The sequence below is a fragment of the Lagopus muta genome, chromosome 18, assembly GCF_023343835.1.
Source record: "Lagopus muta isolate bLagMut1 chromosome 18, bLagMut1 primary, whole genome shotgun sequence".
Lineage (NCBI taxonomy): Eukaryota > Metazoa > Chordata > Aves > Galliformes > Phasianidae > Lagopus > Lagopus muta.
The window spans coordinates 2,602,833-2,624,277 of record NC_064450.1 but is presented as its reverse complement, the minus strand read 5'-3'; the positions used below and the strand labels follow the sequence as shown (position 1 = coordinate 2,624,277).

The window sequence follows — 21,445 nt, the reverse complement described above, 5'->3', positions numbered from 1 at the left end:
GTCTGAGCTTGTAATTGGCTTCAGAAGCCTGAATAGCTTCTTGCTGACCTGGAAAAAGTTGGGAAGAGGGGCTTCCTCTGTCAGCCGGGCTGGCGAGGAGTCTGGGCACATTTTTAGTACCTACCTATTCCAGAAATAATAAGTAGCTTATGATGCTTACTCCCCAAATCTGATTTTAATTATGGCTTTGGGGCAGCATTCTTGCACTGGACTTCTGTCTCAGACTGAGATGGCAGAATGGAGCCGCTGGGATGCGGACCGGGCTGGTATTGCTCTGCCAAAGGCTCCCATAGAGCCCCACTATTTTCAGTCCAGGCTGGTTCTGACTATTCCTCCTCTTTTTGTGGAAAATTGTTTTGACACTCTTTGCAGCTGAAATCTTCGTCCAAAGTAGCAATATTGAGGTTGGTCTGAGGCATCAGTCTCACCTTACAGCCTCGTTTCCCTCTCCCGACAGAGGGTGATGCAGTCAGTGGGGCATTTGTTCCCCGCATCCCATTCCTCACCATCCCCTCCTGCTGGTTTTGGGTCTTCATCCTGCACTGGGCAGAATGGTCTTGTGGCTCCAGGGGCTGTTATCAATAATAATAAGGTCTGATACAAAATACTCAACTGAGCATGTAAACATTTCAGGCCGCTGAGGTGTTCTGTGCATGCTGCACTAAACAAAAGGGCACTGTTGTTGTTTTGTGTGATCTGTTGGGGTTTTTTTTCCACTTTGCCATTTTGGAAGTGGATGATGTTTCCATAAAAGGTTTTTGACAGACAGGAAGAAGAGAGGATTTGTTTTATTACCTTCTGTATTAGGCTTTGAATCTAATTTTCGAACATAAGCTCTTCTGCTTCACCTGAAAAATAGGCAGGCAGTCTTAAATGGACACTTAGACTCAAGCTTTCACTTTAATGTAAATATGTTCTGCGTGCCCAATTTCCCATTAACGCAAGGTCACAAATTAAGTTTCTTGTGTATTTACACAACATCTGAACATGAATTGCATGCAACTGCTGATTGCTTGAATGCACCTCTTCAGAATGCATGGCATGGCTGTGCTGGTATCTGAGTGCCAGTGTATTCACAGAGCCACGTCCAAGTGTTGGATGCTGATACTGGAATTTGTCATATTTCTGAAGGCTGATGTGTACTGAGAGGAAATTTTATGGAGTTTGTGGTTTTTAACACTGTTGTTTTTAAATTCGTTATCTCCTTTTTAATATGCTTTTTTAATTTGTGGTCCTATCAGTGCTTTGATGGCCATCTTCCCAACATGTTTTGCCAAAGGCAGCATGGGAGAGCATGCACAGTAGTGAAGCTATTGATCTTTGTACGCATTAAGCTTGCTAATGCTGCTGTGAAATAAGTAAGATAATACGTTAATTTTATAGATGGGCAAATGCTTTAATTTGTTTTCCCCTTTCCATTTTTCCAAGTAACACCGAGAGTCAATAAGTACTGTTAGCCATGACTCTGGAGCCTATTAAATAATCATGCTTCACACACACGTGTGTGAGATCATTAGATACGTGCAACCAGCTCATCTGTAAGTGTCACCTGGGTCCAAAGATGCTGCTATTGCTCGTGGATCACAGCAGGCTGCGGTGCTGCCCACGTCACCATCAGCAGTGTGATGGGTGGGGGTCCTCTGGGCACCATTACTGGGATGGGTTCATCGTGGGTGAGCCGAGCAGGGGAGGCATCTCAGCACATTTTCCTCGGATCCGGTGGGGTTTGGCTGTTCGGTGCTCCAGCTGAAGTTCTCTCAGGAGCTTTTAGCTGAATGTCAGTGTCTCTGAGCAGCATTATTGGACATTTGCATTCTCAATGAAGGAGAGAAGAGGGATGAGGCAGAACCACCGGTTTTTGGTTTTCCTGGAGGAGGTGTCGTATGTGGTGACATACGTGGGTATTTTAGCGTTGAAATGTGCAGAGAACTCATTTGGCACTTGTAGTATTTTTCCAGAGTCTGATTTTAATCAGTCAAATAACTGAAACCAACTCCTCCCAAGAATCCATCATAAAACCCAGTTTCTTACTCAATATGTTTGCTTTCCCAGCTAGCTGCTTGGCCAATTTTCCAATGGAAGATTGCCTTTTTTTTCCCATGGGAGTGATTCCCTCAGCATAAGTGAACGCCCAAGTGAAATGAGGCTTATGTACCAGCGTCTGTCATCAGCCTGCACTTACTGGAGGGGTTGGTTTAGGGATGAAGGAAACCAGCAGAGACCCCGTAGCCCATTCTCAGCGCCACATGAGAATTCCCCGGTACCTGGGAGGACTTTGTGGACCTTACGTGGTGTCAGAGCTGGTGACAGCTCACCATCACAGCCCTCCTCCTGCTGCACACCGGAATCCTCATCCCCTCAGTCACGAAAGTGATAAAAACTGCTGCAGTAATTGAAAACTCTCTGTCTTTTCCTCAAATATCGCCTCTTTCCCCATGAGGCGTCGCTTATACATCTCCCAGTCTTTATCAATACAATGTATTTATGGGAGAGTGAGCTGAATTCTGCCTCATGTATCACCAAGAAAGCAAGGTCCTAATTTCTGAGTGTGTTGTCTTTGTAATGCCAAGGAGTTTTATGGGGCAGAAATAACAAAGCTGAATCATCAGATCACAGTTGGAGTTTCTGATCTCAGTTGGAGTTTCTGGTGCAGGCCCTTGTCAGTCAGACAATTACTCTTTGAGAAGGATTTTACAGTTCCTTGGTTTTAAGGAAACACTGGAGAGAAGTAGAAAATAGGATACTTTCAAGGTGTCTAAAAACTGCATGTGAAGAACGGCCATCGTTGACCTGATGCCCTCCCCTGAGATCATGAGCGATGTACAGACACTGAACACAAAAATCAAACTGCCTTCAGGAGCCTCCTTCTGAAAAGAACCAAAAATTAAGAAATGAGAAACAAAAAATGAGGTTTGTTTACAAGGAGGTGAACCACTTTTTGGGGATCTTGTCACTTCACCTCCCCATTCTGCTAAAGCCACATCTTGTAAAGGTGTTTTCCAGCTCCATCAGTCAGATCCTGCGGAGCTGCTGGTGCTGCAGGAAAGCAGTGCTTGAGGTGAGCATGGGAGGCTTGGTGCTCCCTGCTTCTGCTCCCATCTCCTGAGCAAGGGATGAAGGAAATGCTGAATTTCTTACCAGATGCTGTGGGTTCCCCATCCCTGCAGGTGCCCAAGGCCAGGCTGGATGGGATCTGGGCAGCCTGATCTGGTGGGAGGCAACCAGCCCATGGCAGGGGTTGGAACTGGATGATCCTTAAGGTCCTTTCCAACCCAACCATTCAGTGATTCTGTGGTTCTGATTGAATTCTGGGTGTCAGCCCTTCAGCACCAGCTCTGGATGCACGCTGGGCCTTTCATCTGGAGGAACGCAGCCGAGTCTTCACTCTCGATTAGTGAGAAGAGAGCTCACGCGTTGGCTCAAACCGAGTCCTCATTGAGGACGTGCACCCCATGGGAGTGCCTGGTTCTGAGGGTCCCGCTGGTCTTTTGTCACCTCCAGTGCATGCATTGTGCCAGTCTGGTGCTCAGCTGTACGTCTGGCTCTATTTTATTCAACAATCAGTCAGGATGGATTTGTTTAACCAAAACCAGTCAGGCTTTCACTGTAGAGGGGCAACACGCAGAAGGAGCGGTGTTTGCAGTCAGTGCTGAGACACCTCACCGTGCAGATTGCGTTGTGTTGCCTTTGCATAGCAGAGCACTGCTAGCTGCAAACCCAAAGGGCACAGCACCTCCCGGCTCCCTTTGCAGCACGTTCTCAAACCATAGGCCTTGATTTGTTGTTGGGCAGCCAGGCAGCACCCTGCTCCATCTGTTCCTGCCTGGAACCTCCCCGCAGCCAGCACCAGGGTGTTGGTGTGCTCCATTACCTGTGTTGGGATGTATTGACTCAGTCAATTTAATTTAAATCGGAGGCAGATTTTTGGTGTGAGATTTGCTCGCTGTAGTTCTTGTGGTTATTTAGGATTTGCATACTGGTTTGATGGAGGTTTTAAAAAGGTAGGGTTTTTTTGGTTGATAAAACTCCCATAAAATTCATCCCCACCAGCAAATTCTCCTTATGAGGCTGGAGCAGTGCATGCAACATATATTTTAGGATTAAAGATTTGGCCAGAGGGCAGAGTGATGGTAGAATACAAAGGGTGCATAGTTTTAAATGAGACAAAATGTGTAAAGCTAAAGTTCACACGCAGACATTTGCTGCGAGCATTTATTTTCTGCTCTTATATGTATGACTGAAAGCGTGTATTTAATACAGCTCAGTTAATGGCATTTTCTCCCTACCAGAGCTCTCCCACACCTTTCAGTATCTAAAGGGGGGCTGTAAGAAAGAAGGGGACAGACTCTTAAGCAGAGTCTGATGTGACAGGATAAAGAGAAATGGTTTCATTTAGGTTGGATATACACTATGGGTGGTGAGGCAGTGGCACAGGTTGCCCAGAGAGGTGGTGGTGCCCCATCCCTGCAGACAGCCAAGGTCAGGGGATGGGCTGTGAGCACTGATGGAGCTGTGGGTGCCCCTGCTCAGTGCAGGGGTGGGACCAAATGGCTTTTAAGAGTCCCCTCCAACTCCAACCATTCTGTGATTCCATAATTATTTCTCTCGGTGGCATTTTGTTCTCATCCCACTTTACCAGATACCCCTGAACAAATGCATGCAGAGATCTCCACCAGCAGCAAATGTGTTGACCTGATGCAAAGGAACACAAACAAAGCTTCCCCCATGTTGTGCCATGGTGCTTGCTGCCTGCGAATGTGGTTTTGGTAGCCAAACAAAAAAATCCTTGTTCGTTGTGTTTGGATGTTTATTGTGGAACTTATTAGCAGTTTACACAGCTTCAACCACTTTCTTACAGATTTTAACAGGAGTTTCCAACTTTCCCTGAGCTTGTAGAGCTCTTGCATGGTAAAAATCAACAGAAATAATTAGCATCTTTTTTCTGTTTTCTATTGGCTCTTTCAGGCAAGCCTGAAATATCTTTGGTTAATTCCACACTTAGAAGATAAGATTTAATTTTGGTTTTGTTACCAGAATGGCTTTGCTGTGCTACCACTGCCTAGCACAGTCTGTAAGCTAAATGGCAACGCAGAGAATTCAGTCATTTTCAGTAAAGCCAAAAATTACTTTGTTTCTGTTAGCATAATTTCAAAATGATTGAATGTGCTCCTTTCCTCTTAAATGCTTCCTCATTTTGTGTCTAACTCTGTTGTATTTCAGCCAAAGAGCCCCTTGGAAAATTGCAATCAGTTACAATTCTGGCAGGCTACGACCATTCTCATTCACTCTGAACACTGAGTGCCATTTCCAGAGGTCAGAATTTACTAAGATTACAATAAAAGAAAATGATCTGCTGGAAGCACCGATTGCGTTGACCTCCATAGCTTAAACTTATTTGGCAAACACAGCAGTGAGGAGTATAAGAATAACCTCTCATGGCAAATCTGTGGTGCCTGGTCTAATGGGGGGCAACCAGCACAGGGCAGAGGATTGGAACTGGGTGGGCTTTCAGGCCCCCTCCAACCCAACCATTCCATGATTCTGTGACTCTGCAAAGGTGGTCTTAGCATTTTAGAAAGGCTCGTCCTACAATGGGGCCAGATGTGAGAATCTCAAGCAACAAAAATCCATAAAAAGTAACAAAAATCCAGTGTTAGCTTTCTAGGGCAGTAGGAAGAAGTGCAAAGGGAGAGAGGCAGTCATCACCCTCTAATGCAGCCCCTTCTCTCCTCCCACAGCCCCCTGCTCGCTGTATGCTTTGCAGCATCTTGTGGCGTGCCAGGCATCGCCCTGCTGACCATGGGGGTCAACCCCCTCACCGGTGCTCTCGGAGCATTCAACATCTTCCTGTACACCTGCTGTTACACACCCATGAAGAGAATGAGCATTGCCAACACTTGGGTGGGAGCCGTCGTCGGAGCCATTCCCCCTGTCATGGGCTGGACTGCAGCGACTGGAAGTCTTGATGCTGGTAAGTGGAAAATCCATGTTGACATCTCGGGGAATCGGTTGTTAGTTTTGCCTTTGGGACAGCTAAAAATACCAGAACAAAAGGCAGTGTGTAATGGTTTTTCTTAAGCTCTGCTCTTTCTGCTTGTTGGCCTGGTGGTGCTTCAGAATTACAGCTATTATGGTGCAAGTATGAGAAAATACTGCTACGTCACAGTAGTGTGACCACTGAAGAAGTAGGCATGATGGTATCAATCCTTTCATGGGGACATTTAAGGGCATACAGGAGATAATAAGAGAATATGTCCTAAACAGTGTGCATTTAGAACATATTAAAAAGAATATTAAGAAAGCAGTGTGGTTCACGTGAAAGAAAATACTGATCCCATTCATCCATCTCAATGTGGTGCCCAAACTGGAGTATGCTCTCTTGATTTCTGATTATGGAAATCAACTTATGATTCTGTGGCCTCCCCCAGGGCCAGGAGAAACCTATATGGACAGGGACAGCAACTGCAACAGTGTCATCAATAACACAGAGATTTTCCTTAAAATAAAGGAATAAAATATATTATCTTTAAGAATATACCAAGATCACTGATGGCCTCCCAAGCCGCGAGCCATGCTCAGCACCGCAGTGGGTGCCGGCCTAGCGCCGCCTCTTGGGGGACGGGGGCAAATCCGGGGGGCAGCTGCTGGCCCTCCTCCTCGGGGGGCGTCGGGGCCCCCCAGGCTGGTGGTCCGTGCCCTGGGCGGAGGGGCCCGCTGCCACCGCCTGCCCCGGCTGCTCCTGCGGCTCCTGCGGGGACACGGGGGCGGCGGGTCGGGGCTCGGGCCCCCCGTGAGGGACGCCAGGGAGCCGCTCGGCGCCGGGGCTTGCAGGGCTGGTGGAGCGGCTCGGGCCGGGGGCAGGAGGCTCCTGCGGGGAGGTGGCGGGGCTGGGGGTGGCCGCGGGGCCGTCCTGCCCTCCTGTTTCATGGGCAGCCTGGTTGTCCTGCTGCCGGCGGAGCTCTGGGCCATACAGGGCCGTAACGGTGTCGATGAGCCCCGCCACGAACACACGACCTGTGTGGTCTTCCAGGTACGACTCCAAGTTCAGGCTCAGGGTGTCCTCGCTGAGCCCGAACAGGCACAGCAGGTGCATGATATCAGCCCGCACCGCAGCCACTGTCCACCACTCCTCTCCGATGATGTCCTCGAGCTCCTGCTGGATCCACCGGAGCAGCGGTTCGAGGTCCCCCGGATCTCCTCGGAAGAAGTCCGCCCAGGTCTCGTCTGGGAAGCTGTGCTCGGGAGCCTCGAGCTGCGGCTCTGCAGAGCCCTGCTCCTCCTCCTGCTCGTCCTCGGAGCGCCCTGCAGGCTGCGGGATGGGGCACGCGAGGAAATCCTCCTCCGACTGCACCGCGTACCGGACGGCCTCGATGTTCTCCTTGCACACGGCACAGGTGCGATGCTGCTTCGCCCAGCGCAGCGCACAGCCCAAGCAGAGCTGGTGCCGGCAGGGCGTCACGTAGGCCGCCTCGGCCCGGTTCCGCCCACAGACGGGGCAGGTCCAGTCCGAGGGCAGCTCCATGGCCCCGGGCGTGCGGTGGGCCGGGGAGAGCCGAGCCGGGAAAGCCGCTCCCCTCGCCGGGCCGGAGCCGTCAGAGCTGCGAAAGAGAAGAGGCCGCGGTTACTCGCCGTCCCCGGGCGGCGGCGGCGGCGACGCCCCGCTCGCTCCGCACGAAGCCCCGGCCCCGTTCCCCGCCGCCCGCCCCGGGGCCGCGTCCCCGCACCGCTCACCTCCGCTGCCGCGAGCGCGCCGGGCAGGGCCGGGGGAACGCTGGCGATGGCGCGGGCTGAGCGCCGGGAACTGCCGCCGGCAGCCCCGCAGCACGGCCCAAACCGAGTCTCTCGTTCGCGCCTCCGAGTCTCGCTGCCGCGCTCGACCGGAGTCCGGGCACGAGTGATGCTGGGCTCTGCCGCGCCCCGGGTTCTGCAGGGAGGCTCCGTGAGCTCACAGCCATCTCCGCTGCTGTCACAGCCCCTTGGCCGGTGAGCTCACAGCGCAGGGCTGCGTGCCTTTGGGCACCGGGCTGGGCCTGCATCGTTATCACCCCTCATCGTTCAGCGACTGCCCTTTGTGATGGTGATAGATGAGGGAAAATAAGGGTTGCACACCTATCTCCAAATTCTTCTTCCATGTATTTATTTTTGAGACGCTTTTTGTCCTGTTCTGGTTCTCATGCAATACCAACTGGTGGCAGCGTCTTTGGGTTCCTTTCTGTACCAGATTCTCACAGCACAGCAGGCTGTTTGCTCATGCTTTCCTGTGCAACCTGCAGTAGGGAACCTGTATTAGTGGGGCTGCACTGGGGGATCTGAGAATCCTTCCAGCCTCTACCGTTCTGGGATTCTGTGTTATAATTTCGGTATTAAACCTCTTTTAACCCAGTTAGATCTGACTTTTGAGCTGGGAGCTTTCAGATGGAAAAGTCCCAGATGTGTTTACTACTGTCTTTCCACAAGCCAGAAAATATCCTAGGAAGATTAATTTATTGATGTTTTTTTTTCAATTGGTCACTTTTAGGCTCTTAAGTTATAAATGTTCCTTTCCCTCACTCCTTGAAAAGCAAACAAGAATTTCTATTTTAGTAACTGTGAAACTTTTTTTTACATCTCTCATAAAACACTGATCTCTTCAGCAGCAACTCTGACACAATTAGGGCTTGTTTGTCCTGCCAGCTATGAACTTAAGAGTCAAAGTGGCTCTGCATAGTTATATTCTGAAGAAAACTCATGAAGTTCAATTAGCAGGGTTGTTAAGAATTTTTTTTTAGCGCACATTCATCCCACAGCGTGGCATTGAATAATTCTTCCACCAACACAGCTTTTACCCAGAAGTTATCTGTGCAAAATCCGTAGCACTCCATTCTTCATTTACACTGCACACTGGGTGTAAGTGTCAGACTGAGCAGGCTTTGGCTACAACTCTTCTGATACTGCTCGAATCCAGAGCTGGGATGAAGGGTTTTGTTTGTTGTTTTTTTTTTCAGTTGTATGTCACTTCTATACAAACATTTGCCTCTGAAGGTAGACTTTTTAATAGACTGATAGGGTCACCAAGGTTGGAAAAGATCTCCAAGGGCATCCAGTCCAACCATCCCCCTATCACCAGTGTTCTCCTCTAAACTATGTCCTTCAGGACAGCATGGAAATGTTTGTTGGCTGTTGGTGAGTCCACCACCCCTGGAGGTGTTCAGGAAACGTTTAGAGGTGATCCTGAGGGACACAGTAATATTTAGACATATATATATTTAGCCTTATAAGTGATATGGATGTGCCTAGTAGTGTCCTGTTAAGGAGTGCATAACAAACATCACTAGAAGCTTTGTACTTCTGCAGAGTGAGTGATTCAGAAACATCAAGCACATGTTTACACTGAAGGACACTGTGGCTGCCATGGCTTAGAGCCTCCATTCCAGAGGGTTGGCCTGGTGCTGCGGGGCTGATGCTTTAGGATGCTTCAGCTGCACCACAGGGAGCTGCCCTGGGCACCTCTCCATGGGGCACTGCTGGAAAGGCTGTCAGAGTTCCAATTGCCATATCCCTTTTGAAACAGCAGCTAAACTGCAGCCGGAGCCCACCACATTAAAGGAGACGGGCACTGGTTTTCATTATCTTTAATGATCTTCTATCATCAAGTTATAACTTGCGCTTCTAGACCTATTTCTCAATGAGCTACGCTGTCCCTGTGCTGCAGGCTGCAGAGAGTCCATGTCTTTCTATCTGCTATCTCTTCCTATCTAATTTGCAATTAATTTTAGACTGTGGGCACACTTCCCTCTGCCAGTTCTGGCAGGGATGCAGTCGGTGGAAGATGACCTACACCAAAGCAGACTTTGCCAGACCACGATGTGCTGGTGCATAACTGCTGCTGTTGTGGCTGTTCTGGGCAGCTGAAACGTTCCACAGCCACCTCCCAGTGGGTGCCAGCAGGGCAGGGCAGTTTGTCTGACAGTGCTAGAAGAGCTATTGAGTTGATGCAACCTTTGTAATGAAGCAGACCTGGGAACAGTCTTGAAAATGGTGACCTGAATGTCATATTTTAGTGCATTTCAATTTAAATATACATATATATATAGAATTAAGGGGAAAAAAAGCTGTAAACAATTTGCAGTGTTAAGCATTTTGCTACTAAAAAAGAATTTAGCAGTTGGAAGAATCCATCCCACCTGGAGCACAAATGTGCATCATCATGTGCAAGGTGCAGGCCAACACGCCATTGTCGAGCTCATTAATAAAGGGTAATTAGCTCGGAGCCTTAACCTCGTTTTAGTTGTAGGTGTGAAAATGCATTTACACCTCGTTTAAAAAAAAAGAAAGAAAAAAACGATTATTCAACTCAATAACAAAGAGGAAGGTGAAAGAAGGGAGTTAGAAAACTGAGAAGGCTCTCACCATGTAAGTGGGAGAAGGAGAGCTCTCGACACCTAACCGGGCCCTTTCCTGGTGACATTTTATGATGGATTTTCTCTCCTTGTAATCTCACAGCAGCCACACTGTTGCACACGCTGCTGGTTGTAGCATTTATGTGCCGAGCTTCCCTTACGGTGCCCTCAAGGCTGTGGATGTGCTGCCAGCGGGTTCGCAGTGCCATGAGATGCCCTCACTCAGCTGGTAGAGCTGAAGGCGATTCCCAGTTTCTAATTCGAGACGTAACAAGGAAATCTCTGATTTGAGCTGCGCTCTCTTGTCATTTGTCTTCATTTCATTTATAACTCTCTTATCCTGAAGAGTAATTCCTTGACAGATAAGCAAAAAAATTGCATCTTTGCAGATAAAAATCTGTGAGCTTCTATTTCCAACGACACGAATGCATGTTTATATCTCTTATGCTACAGATTTGCACCTCTTACGGCGGTTCCCAGTTGTGCTTGCTTCCATCTGTGCCCCTGATAGGTCTTTAATTGTATGCTCTTAAGTCTGATTGAGCATCCTGCCCCCTACCCTGGATTTCATGGCGATGCAATTTAGGGAAAACCTCACATTTCAAAAGAGAAAGATAAGGTTATCTCTGGGAATTCTTTGTTGTGGGTTTGGAGTGGGTTTTCTTTTCTTTTTTTGGTTCCTTTTTTTTTTTTTTTTTTTTTTATGGCAGCTGTTTGAAACCGATGAAAGATCAGGAATGTTCACATTTCCTCGCTGAGTGCAGGTGAGATGGTCAGAGGTGTGTGATAAGCGTCATTTATCACACAGATATCACTGCCACATCTCTGGTGTGTTTATGCAGAACTTGACTGCCCGCCTGCGAGCTGCAGTAACACGTTGGCTTCCTTGAAAGCAGGCTTCATTGCTCCTCTGTGGCACGATTTATTTACAAAGATACTTGTTTTTCTGTTAAATCTCTCTCTCAAAGCAGTTCTCCCCGTTTTACAAAGGAATGCCGTGCAGGAAAATAATGCCATTCTCTTAAAGCCTGAAGTTGTGGCATAAAGACAGGGAAAAGAGACGTAGCTCAGCAGTGCTGTTGTGTGCGAGGTCCGTGCTCCCAGCTCTGCTCTCTGTGCCATGCTGCTGTTGAGCCTGGGCGTGTTTGGTAGTGCAGATGTCTTTAGGAAGTAGCACAGCTATTTATTTTGGCATGCAAGCAGGCACACGTCTGTATGCTGTAAGCGACTCTCGTGTTGCTGTTCTTCCTCCCCAGCCTAATTCGGCTGCTCGCTCCTTAGCAGCGCTTGTTGTTCATCTCAACTTGTTACTGTCAGTTAGCAAATGAACATATCTGCAGGAAGCCTATCCGAGCACCACAGCCCATATCTTGCCATGTACATTTTGTGCTTCTGCTCACCATCCCTGATGGCTGAGCCCAGCTCAGTGCCTTGGGGCAGAGCTCAGTGCCATCACGTAAGCCACCCAGATAGATGGAAGTGACAAGCAGGGGTCCTCCACATAATGTGCTTATCAGTTAAGGGGATTTATTCTGAGTAGGTGGCGGTGGCATAGCAGATAGCAGCCTTGACAGTGCAGCAGACATTACAGACCCGCGGTGGCCTGGAGCCATAGGTATTACTGCACCAAAGAGTGTTTATCTCAAGAGACCATTTAGTTTATCTCAGATGCTCCACTTCTGGTCTCGTTTTCCTGAAAGACATCTTGTACTGATTTTCATTCATTTTGAGAAATTTAAATAATTCCCGAGGCTATGGAATTTATAGGCTGCGTATCAATTGTAATCATGTGGAGGCTGATTTTTAAATTGCCTTTACTTTGTAATTCAAATTATGTTGTATGGTAGACATTAATTATGTCAGCCAACATCTATTTACAAATGGGGATTTGAAATGGGCAGTTCTTATCAGCTAGTGACATTTGGCAGATGGATAGTTTCAGGCGCAAAAAGAAAAGGAAAATAGGAGAGGGGGGAGGCCTTGGTCCAACCTGTCGGTGCCCGGGGTCCCCCATACCTTCCCTGCTGTAGCACTTGTCTGCCAGGAAGAAAGGAAAGCAACAGCTTAATTGCATGCAAAATGATCTCGGAGAACTGGCTGTCCCATCCCCTCTCTCTGAGCTGTGAGTGTTCGCAGCCACCGGCTCCAGCCCTCAGCCCCCCCTGCAGCTCACCGAGGTTTTGCTTCTCAGATGAAAGACGACAGGATTTGCGGTCCGCTCCGGAGGAAGCAGAGATATTCATGTCATCGACATCTGAGATTTGGAAGCTGGGGCCCAGGAGTGTGCTTTGTGTGGGTAAAAAGTGCAAAAAGTGGGGTGGAGGGACAATGCCGGTTAGCAGCTGGTCTGAATTTAGTACAAAAGCGAGGGAGCTGGGGTTTTTTTTTTGTTGGTTTTTTTTTTTTTCCCCCTCTCTCCAGCTTCAAAAGAAACAAAAGAAGTGGCAGCTCCAGCAGTGGGACACCTGGGGGAGCAGCCCCAAGAGTTCAGAGGCAGTGCACCAGTACTGCATCCCAGTGCTGCATCCCAGCCCTGTGTGCTGTGCTTGGAGCAGCTGGGGTGACTGGACTGCATGGCCAGCCTGTGGACACGGGGCACACGTGGTGCCCACAGGTGTACCCACACTGGGGCCCTGGGTGACACACAGGAGCCCCTGTGCATCCATCAAGTTTTCCATCCTCTGCTGCACGTGGTCCTTTGGTGAATACTTCTTGAACGTATCTGCAGAAATGAACTCTCTGGTAATTTCATCTTACCCAACAGGCCCACATGTTTTATGATGTGTGTTGCTGGGGTAGCAGAGACAAGTTATGCACTGCAGCATTGCTTTTTGCAACCGTGGCTGTATAATGGAAGGCGTTTCCCTGTAATGCTGTCAGCAGTCATAACCTGTTCTTATGTGTTGTGTTGCACAAAAGGTGTGTGTGTCTGTGTGCATCTGCATGCAATAGCTGTGTCTTTGTGCAGTTCCTGCATGCAGGAGCTCTTTTTCTCCCCGTGGCAGCACACCTGAGGTCACCTGGTTTCCTCCCACTAAAGCCAGGAGCATTTCAGGAGGTGAGGAACCCCATTCCCTCTTTGTGGTGGGCACGGAGATGCTCTTTTTGTTCCGCTCACAGTGTGCATACCCGCCATCCCTCCCCTTTAAGTGCTCCCGTGGAGAAGTCCATTGCAGCTCTGCAAACGTCCCGTTCCACTCATCCTTTGTGCCACCCTTCCAAAGAAGCAGCTATACAAACCCATGACCGTGAGCCTTTCAGCATTGCAGTGTGTTCCCCATGCACAACCTTGGCGGCACACAATGCCGGGCAGGAGCGCAGTGCCCATAGCCACACCGAGTGCCATTGTCAGCAGCACTGAGACCTTGGGCGAGGCTTTCCTAGCAATGCTTTGATCCTTTTTTCTTCTCAAGGCTGCCAAGCCACTCACGTGTCACCCCACACAAGCAGTAACATATGCTTTGTTTTCCTGGGGAGGCAGAAGTGCCAGTTGTTGTCTTGCTCCGCTGCTAATATAGGAAATGCCGCAGTGGTAAAACACGGGGGAATTTCTATTGGCTTTGTTAAGGTTGGTGAACAGATAATTCCCAAATGCCTTTGTGTTTGAGAATGCTTCATAATCACAAATTAAGATGTAAATTCTATAATGCTAATCTCACTGCTGCTCTCAAAGACAACGGTAAGAATGAAATAGCAGGTAACGTGTTTCCTGGGGGAGATTTTATCAGGGCAGCGTCTTGAATGCGTGTAATCTGAGGCCAATTGGTTTACCCTAGTGGTTATTTCCCGTCACTGAAACAAGTTGAAAGAAAGAACCTAATTACCACGAGTTCCAACCCTGCTGCACAAGCAGAGATTGCAACCCCTGTGTTGTCAGGCTGTCTTTGTGCAGCAGGGCAGTATTGCTGCATGCTCTAAACCATGCTGAGCATTGGCACCGAGTGTCCCAAAGAGCCCTTTGGGTGTTTAACGTGGCATGGCATCTGCCATGTGCAGCGAGGTCGTGTTGAGACTTCAAAGCTTTCCTTACACCCGTAATTGCTGCATAGTTAGAGATCTCCAGGGAGGGCTGCTGTGCTAGACCTGTTGTGAACGTGCACAAAAGACAGAAAATAAGAGCTTTGGGGATGTGTCAAGTAAAGTTTTTTGCTCGTGTAACATCGTGTAAAAGTCAGGCAGGGCCACAGAGAAGCATTTTGCACTGGTTACATTAAATTTCCTGTAGAAAAGGTGAAAAACACAGTTGGAGACAGCGTGCTTACTATGAGCAGGTGGATACAGCTGGCCCGCTTCAAGCCTCGGAGCTCTAATCTACCTTGTCTGGATTAAAGAGCAGCAATTTGTTCGACGTCCTTTAACAGAGGAGCACCAGTTGGGTGCTCTCGATGCTGTGTGGCTGTTTCCTGCCTACGGTCCATTTAGAGGCGAAGCTCCCAGGGCCTTCCACTGCTGACAGGAGCCAAACCCGAGCAGTTTCCCGGGACAAAAGGCCGGTGCTTCCTTCTAATAAGGCAGCTACCGAGGTCTGGAAATAATTTTAAAATTCCTTCACATTATTCAAGGCAGAAGAATTACTAAAATTGTGCTTTAAGCAAAACAGCATTCTTAGGTTGCCAAGGCAGTAAACACCAGCTTTGGGAAATGCAGTAAGATTTCAACATCTGTTTTGGAGCTGATATTTTAACCATTCTGTGTTTATTTTAATGCTGGGTTGGCCACTTCCCAGTCCTACATGCACTGCACTGAGGAAAAGACAGAATTGTGAGTCCATTCCTGAAAGGATGCTCTGCATCAGTTCTCCCATTCTTTATTTTTGCTTTGTTTTGCTTTGTTTTGTTCTACTGATGAAGTATCTGAATGTTTGTCTTGTCTGGAGCTTGCAAGCGATAGCAGAGCTTTGCAGATCGTAACGGAACGCACTGTGCGTGCTGCATGGAGCAGCAAGAAGGATAAGAAGGCAATCAGCTGGTGGTCCCTGGTGCTTTTAGGAGCACAATGTCAGTGCAGCAGCAGCCTTGCAGATAACCTTGGCTGTGTTTGCCCCACTTGTGCAGGCGGCTACCAGGCTGGGCACCAGGCTGCAACCTCTCACCCTATTTGGCTCTGGACCTCTCCTGCCCTGCAACAATTCACCTTCAAATAGCTGTGGAGAATTTCAATGGGATTGTGCTTTATTTATAGTAGCAAATGGAACTAATTCAGCTGTGGGTGAAATCATCACTGCTGCTCCATGCGTTGGCTGGAAGGCATCGGCAGCACGAAGGAGCCTTGTTTCACTCAGGAGAGTGGCATCTTCAGCATGGGATGCTCACACAGTAACCAGGTGTTACTTCTGCCCCGGAGTGGATGAGGAAGTAGGCTTTCAGTCCTCAGGTTGTGTTATATGAATGAAACAGTTCATGCAGAGCATGTTTCCAGCAAGATTCCTCTTGGCATTGTTAGCTCAACAGGCAAAAGAGTTCGCTGTATCTTGAGCAGACAATGTGTAGACTCGACTGGACAATGTATCCTTTACAGGACTTGCGTAGCTGGGGACGTCCAGCACGTGAGATGATCATGAACTGCTTCCAAAGGAATATCTGAATCAGAGTTTAGAGGTACTGAAGGGCCTTGACACCGTGAAGAGCATAACTTCAGAGGAGGGTGCTTCTTGCTTGTGTAATTCTATAAATCAGACTGCCAGCTGCTTTGGTCTGAAAGCCCAGCATCACTGGTTGCTTGTGGAAGTCTCGTCTCGCTGTTATTGCCAAGGCTTACTCAGATTCGTTGAACCTTAAAATGTCTTGCCAAGCAGTTTCCGAATGTCTGTGGAATTTATTGTCTTTGTTTGTTTTAGAAAAAAAGTGCAATTTATACAGCTCCAGTATTTTGCTAGATAAAAATATATTTACAGAAAGAAATAACCGTTCTCCACCTTCTTCAACTCCAGCTGACATTTTGGCTTTATCTTAGATATTAAAATAAAAATCTCAGCTTGTTCTTGTTTATTAAAAAAAAAAAAAAAAAAGATCTATTATTACTATTTAGCTTAACCTTAACATTCATGATGAATGGTAAAGGCTGTTCCTTGACACTCCATATGGTCTAGGGACATGCCTGGTTCACTGCAGGACTGACTTCCGAGATGATTTAAGCTGGTACGAAGCAATTAAGCAATAGGAACTCAATGTGAAAACACTCAATGCCTGTTCTGCACCCAGCAGTGAAAGGATACTGGAGAGCTGGGTCCTGTTTCTCTAAATAGACTTGATTTGTTTTCAGAGATCCAACAGGACACCTCTGCCAAGTGACCAGGATTTATCGGTGCCTGCTTGCAGCGATCCCAGGCTCTCACTAGGAGAAGCATAGAGTTTGGAAGCGGCACTATTCAAAATGTGGCCAAGAAATCATCCGAGAGCCAGGCACTTGTATTCCTATGGTGTATAAACACTCTGTGAAGGGCTGGAGGATGCTCCTCATGCTCCATGCTGACTGGCGTGAGGGAGCGCAGGTGCTTCACATGCCATGAAGGAGCCCGTGGAGCTCAAGGATGCAAACTCTGGGTGGAAATGCAGAGCTGAGGTTTTCCCAGCTCCTTGTGTATCGCTTGGGAACGACCTCGTCTGTTCTTCACTTAATTATAAACTGTGTGAAGAAAAAGATTTGCATTGATTAAACTGACTTTCAAGCTGTTGGGAACTACGCAGAATAAACAGAGCAGACTGCAGTGCTTGGAACCAGGTGATTCTCCAGAGTACGTCTATAGTATTGCTTAAAAACACCGCTGACCTAATTATGACATAGTTAACATGCATCTAGTAATTAGCCAGTATTATAGTGTCTGCTCTGGGCTTGACAGGACTCCTTCCTGGGGCTCATTTGGTGCTGGATCATCCCTCACCATGTGCTGTGCTTTGCAAGTTATCGGCCTTATGTGACACTTGAAAATCTCCAACAACCTGGCGATCCCATCCGGGCAGGGAGATGGCAGGATGTCCAGGGCATGTGGGAAATAGCAAAGAACCAGGCCGGTTACAGTCCTCATAATGGGCTATTAAATTGTTTTACTGTTCATCTTCTCTGTAAAATATCAATTATCTCAATGGTTGTAATGTAATCAAAGCAATTACATTCCAAAGGCTCGCATGTGAAAACCAGAGCTTTGTAAATGGGAACCCAGCCCCAAGTAGTTCAGTCGGTCTGGTTGTGTTTAAAAATTTCTCCAGATGACTATTTTTCTTTTTTTTTTTTTCTAATGGCGTTACAATTTGAGAACTGTTACAGGTTTTTGTGTGTGTTTGAGGTTTAGGGTGTGTTTGGAGCTTGGCTGCAGACAACGTCTGAACAACGGAACAAGCGCAGCTGCTTGTGCCAGGCAGAAAGCAGGCAGGGCCACGGCCGTGGGAAGCAGGGGCAGCCCTGCTGTGAGTCCTGGCCCCAGCTCCAGCCACTTGCATTTCCTCTACTGGTGGATAATTGTGACTTGCTGTTCCCAGTGCTATGAAAGCCTCGGTTAAGTTGCATTTCCATTGATCGGAACAGAGCCTACTCCATTCGGTTTCAGAGGAACTGAGTTAAGCCTTGTTTTGTCAGGGGCTGAACTACTCTTGTTGCCACTGGCCATAATCTTCTGAAATGAAAAAATCAGGTAATTTTGGCGTGTGTGATTTTGAACCATTATACAAAGTTCTGATACAGAGAAGTTGCTGAGCGTCCATCCCCTGAAAGTAAGACTTTAAGCAGAATTTGCACATCTTTGGGGCCACGGTCCAAGAAGTTTAGGATGATGAGAACTAGGCATGCCCAGCCCCAAGGAAGCCAGAACAGCAGGGTAGCAGACATGAAGCACAGAGCAGATCAGAGGAGGTGGTGCTCAGTCTTGTTACAGCCCAAGCGGATGCTGGGGAAGAAGTGAGCATTTTGGGAAGAGGTGAAGGACATTAGCAAGAGATAAATGTTGCTATTTTTGTCAAATTATTAAGAAAATGGTAGATTCTTGGCTCTAACGGGGAGGTAATTTCCCTAGAGTGAACTCACGGAGGCAGGAAGATGCAACAGAAGTGTTAATGCGGGAATGAAATGCTTGGGAACTGGGAAACAAAAAGGAAATCCAGGAATGCTCCTAATGTGTATCAGTTGTGGGGGATTTTTGCATCTGCAGACAAAAATAGTGAGCAGTTGGGAGTGAGGGCCTCCCTGAAGCTCACTGAAGTCAGCATGAACTGTTTTTGCCTCCATCAGCCCTGTGCTTATTGAGCCCTGTGTCCTGAGGAGAGCAGGGACAATGTGGAAAATGTCACGTGTTCATTGCTTCTTTTTAAACACAAAAGGTAAATGATCAAATTGCTTAGAAGACACTGAAATTGGTTTGAAGGACAGTTCTCCATCTGCTGTCACATCACTTGTTCCAGTTCTGCTGGCCCTGAGGTCCATGAGCAGCCAATCTCCTCCCCTCGTGCGATGGACCAACGGGCAGCCAGGGTGCTGGTGGTTCCCCAGTTCCCTGCAGGACGTCCCTGCTTTCCTTGAACAGGGCCCTGTTTCTGGTCACTGTTACACATGGGACACAGATGGTCTGCCCGTTGGCTTTCTCTGAATGCACAACTTGAGAGCATGGCATTGGAAGCCAGGGGCTGCCAAAAGTCTCTTGCCCAGCTTTGCTTCACTGGCCTTTACAGGTAGAGACAATTAGCAGTAATTCATTAGGAAGGAGCAAGTTAAATATTTAAAAAGCAGAAGAGCCACCATCTGCAGCCCTATGTAAGAGCTGCTCAAAGCAGAGCATGCCTTGTTTGGCAGAGCAAGCCTTGTCTTCTGCACAGAGCAGTGCAGCAGGTTTGTAGCACTGCTGTTGTGACAAATAAGCCCCGTGCTGCTGAGTTCTTGGTGCACCACTTCCAGTGGCCCGGCTGGACCCTCTAACGCCTCTTTACTTCTCTCTTTCCCACTGCAGGTGCTTTGCTGCTGGGAGGTATCCTCTATTCCTGGCAGTTCCCTCATTTCAACGCGCTGAGCTGGGGGCTGCGGGAGGATTACTCACGTGGAGGATACTGCATGATGTCTGTGACCCACCCGGCGCTGTGCAGGCGGGTGGCTCTGCGTCACTGCGTGGCCTTAATTGGACTCTGCACGGTGGCTCCCATCCTCGACATCACCACGTGGACTTTCCCCATCATTTCACTCCCTCTTAACCTGTACATCTCCTACCTCGGCTTTCGGTTCTACAGGGATGCAGACCGCAGCAGCTCCAGGAAGCTCTTCTTCTGCAGCCTCTGGCATTTGCCCCTGCTGCTGCTGGTCATGTTCTCCTGCAAGAAGTCTCTCCTGGAGAAGGAAGAGCAAGGTGATGCACTCAGTGGAAGTCATGGGAGGGCTATGGAAATTAGATTGCCTTAAATGTCAATTACTTGTCATCCTCGTGACACATCAGGTAGTATATTTTAGAAATTACGAGGGGGAAACCTGTGGGATCTGTTAGGAGAAGAATCATTTGTGCCTAGTGACCACTTCATGTGATAATTTTCTACTTTCTTCTTAAAGGGAATAGACACGAGAGCTTCAGGCTTTCATTTGCCACAGGCCCATTCACTCATCACGGTTCCACTGCAGCCTGTGCCAGAAGCACATCACTTTCAGATGGCCTTTCAAGGTCCCTGTGGGTCCTGGGTCCTCCTGTAACATGTCACAAGCGCACACACACTTGGCAAAGAAGTCAGGAAGCGACAAATGAATGATTTGCCACCCCTGTCCCACGCACCCTTCCTAGATTAGGCTTTAAGGCTCACCGTGGGTTAGGTGAGCTGGTTTTGTCTCGTTCCCTGCTGTCCCTGCTCTGTTGTTATGCAGAAGCCTTCATCTTCTGAGGCTTTTCTCAAGCTTATCATTCACCCCAGTAGATGTGTAGCTTTCATACCGTTTTCACGAGGCTTTCACAATGCTAAAGGAGTTAGGAGAGCTGCCTTTCAGCACACTACACATCAGCATTTACGCAGGCTCCCAATGATCACTGCTCTGTAGCACACACTGGAACACTCTCATAGCCATTTCACTGTACATCCATCACAGCACATTCCCATCACTAAGGTTTGAGCCCTGTGTGGCAAAGCTTCAGCTGACAAAAAAAAACTACTATTGCTTTGGAAAGGTATTGGAAAAGGTGAGGGCCAGGCCCCGGAATCTGGTCTGTATGAGGCTTTTCTCTGCTGATGTGCCTTGTGCTGCCCATTCAGGCTGTGTCTCCAGGTGAGCTCTGGGCATCAACAGTTGGAACTGGGTTTGGTGTCACACCTCTGTGGTTCACAGAGGTCTCACCTGGGGTTTGTCATCAGGAAGGAAACACTTTAGAGAAAAAGAACTTTAGGATTTGTACCTAATATCATAATGTTCACATTGCTGATGCAGCTGGTGTCTCTCCAAAGAAACCCAAGGGGATTGGTCTTATTAGGAAAACGCATCATCTTCGTTAGCTGACAAATGAAATGCATTTCTGGCCATGATTTGATGGGGTTGTGCTGCCCATCCAGGGCTGTGCCAGACCTCAGTGTGCCTGGATGCCGAGCACCCAACCTCTGCTCTGTTGTACTGGTTTAAATCCAGAGTGGCACCGTTAACCCCACATACTGCTGGCAGAGGTGCTGGCATAGCAGGGCCACCTGTTCTACAGGCATTGGATTGAGTTCCCTGGCTCTGTGCAGCTCCGTTGTTCTGAGTCACTGGGTGGAACACTTTGTGGGAATATCTCAATACTGTACAACTGTGCAGCTACTTCATTCGTTTTAAAAATGCATTCAGGTCTTCTCTGCAATAAAGTGCATACTGTACAGGAAGAGAGGAGTGCTTGCAAGTTGTTTGTTTTAAACAGTTTGGGTGTAATTGAAGTTCTGGTGCTGCTCATCGCAGAGGTATTTTACAATAGTTTTGTGGCATTTCTCCCTGCAACAATATTCTTCTTGATCCTTAAGGGCGAGGACAGCTTGCAAAATGGTGGTTTGTTGTGCAAAAAGCACACTGAAAGCAGGTTGTGTGTGAGTGGAAACAGTTTGTGCAAAGCCAAAGAATTTGGTGAACCTTTAGCTGGAAGAGGAACC

At 48.1% G+C, this 21,445-nt stretch overlaps 1 protein-coding gene across 1 annotated transcript in view; it reads left to right on the top strand.

Annotated features, from left to right (window-relative positions):
• The window catches only part of LOC125702203 (protoheme IX farnesyltransferase, mitochondrial), a 93,809-nt gene extending 72,614 nt beyond the window's left edge, over positions 1 to 21,195 (top strand). The window contains exons 6-7 of the mRNA XM_048965158.1: positions 5,739 to 5,971; positions 19,312 to 21,195. Of these exons, the coding sequence (XP_048821115.1) occupies positions 5,739 to 5,971; positions 19,312 to 19,754 (676 nt within the window). The 3' untranslated portion in view covers positions 19,755 to 21,195. The remainder of the gene's footprint in view (positions 1 to 5,738; positions 5,972 to 19,311) is intronic.
• The last annotated feature ends 250 nt before the right edge of the window (positions 21,196 to 21,445 follow it).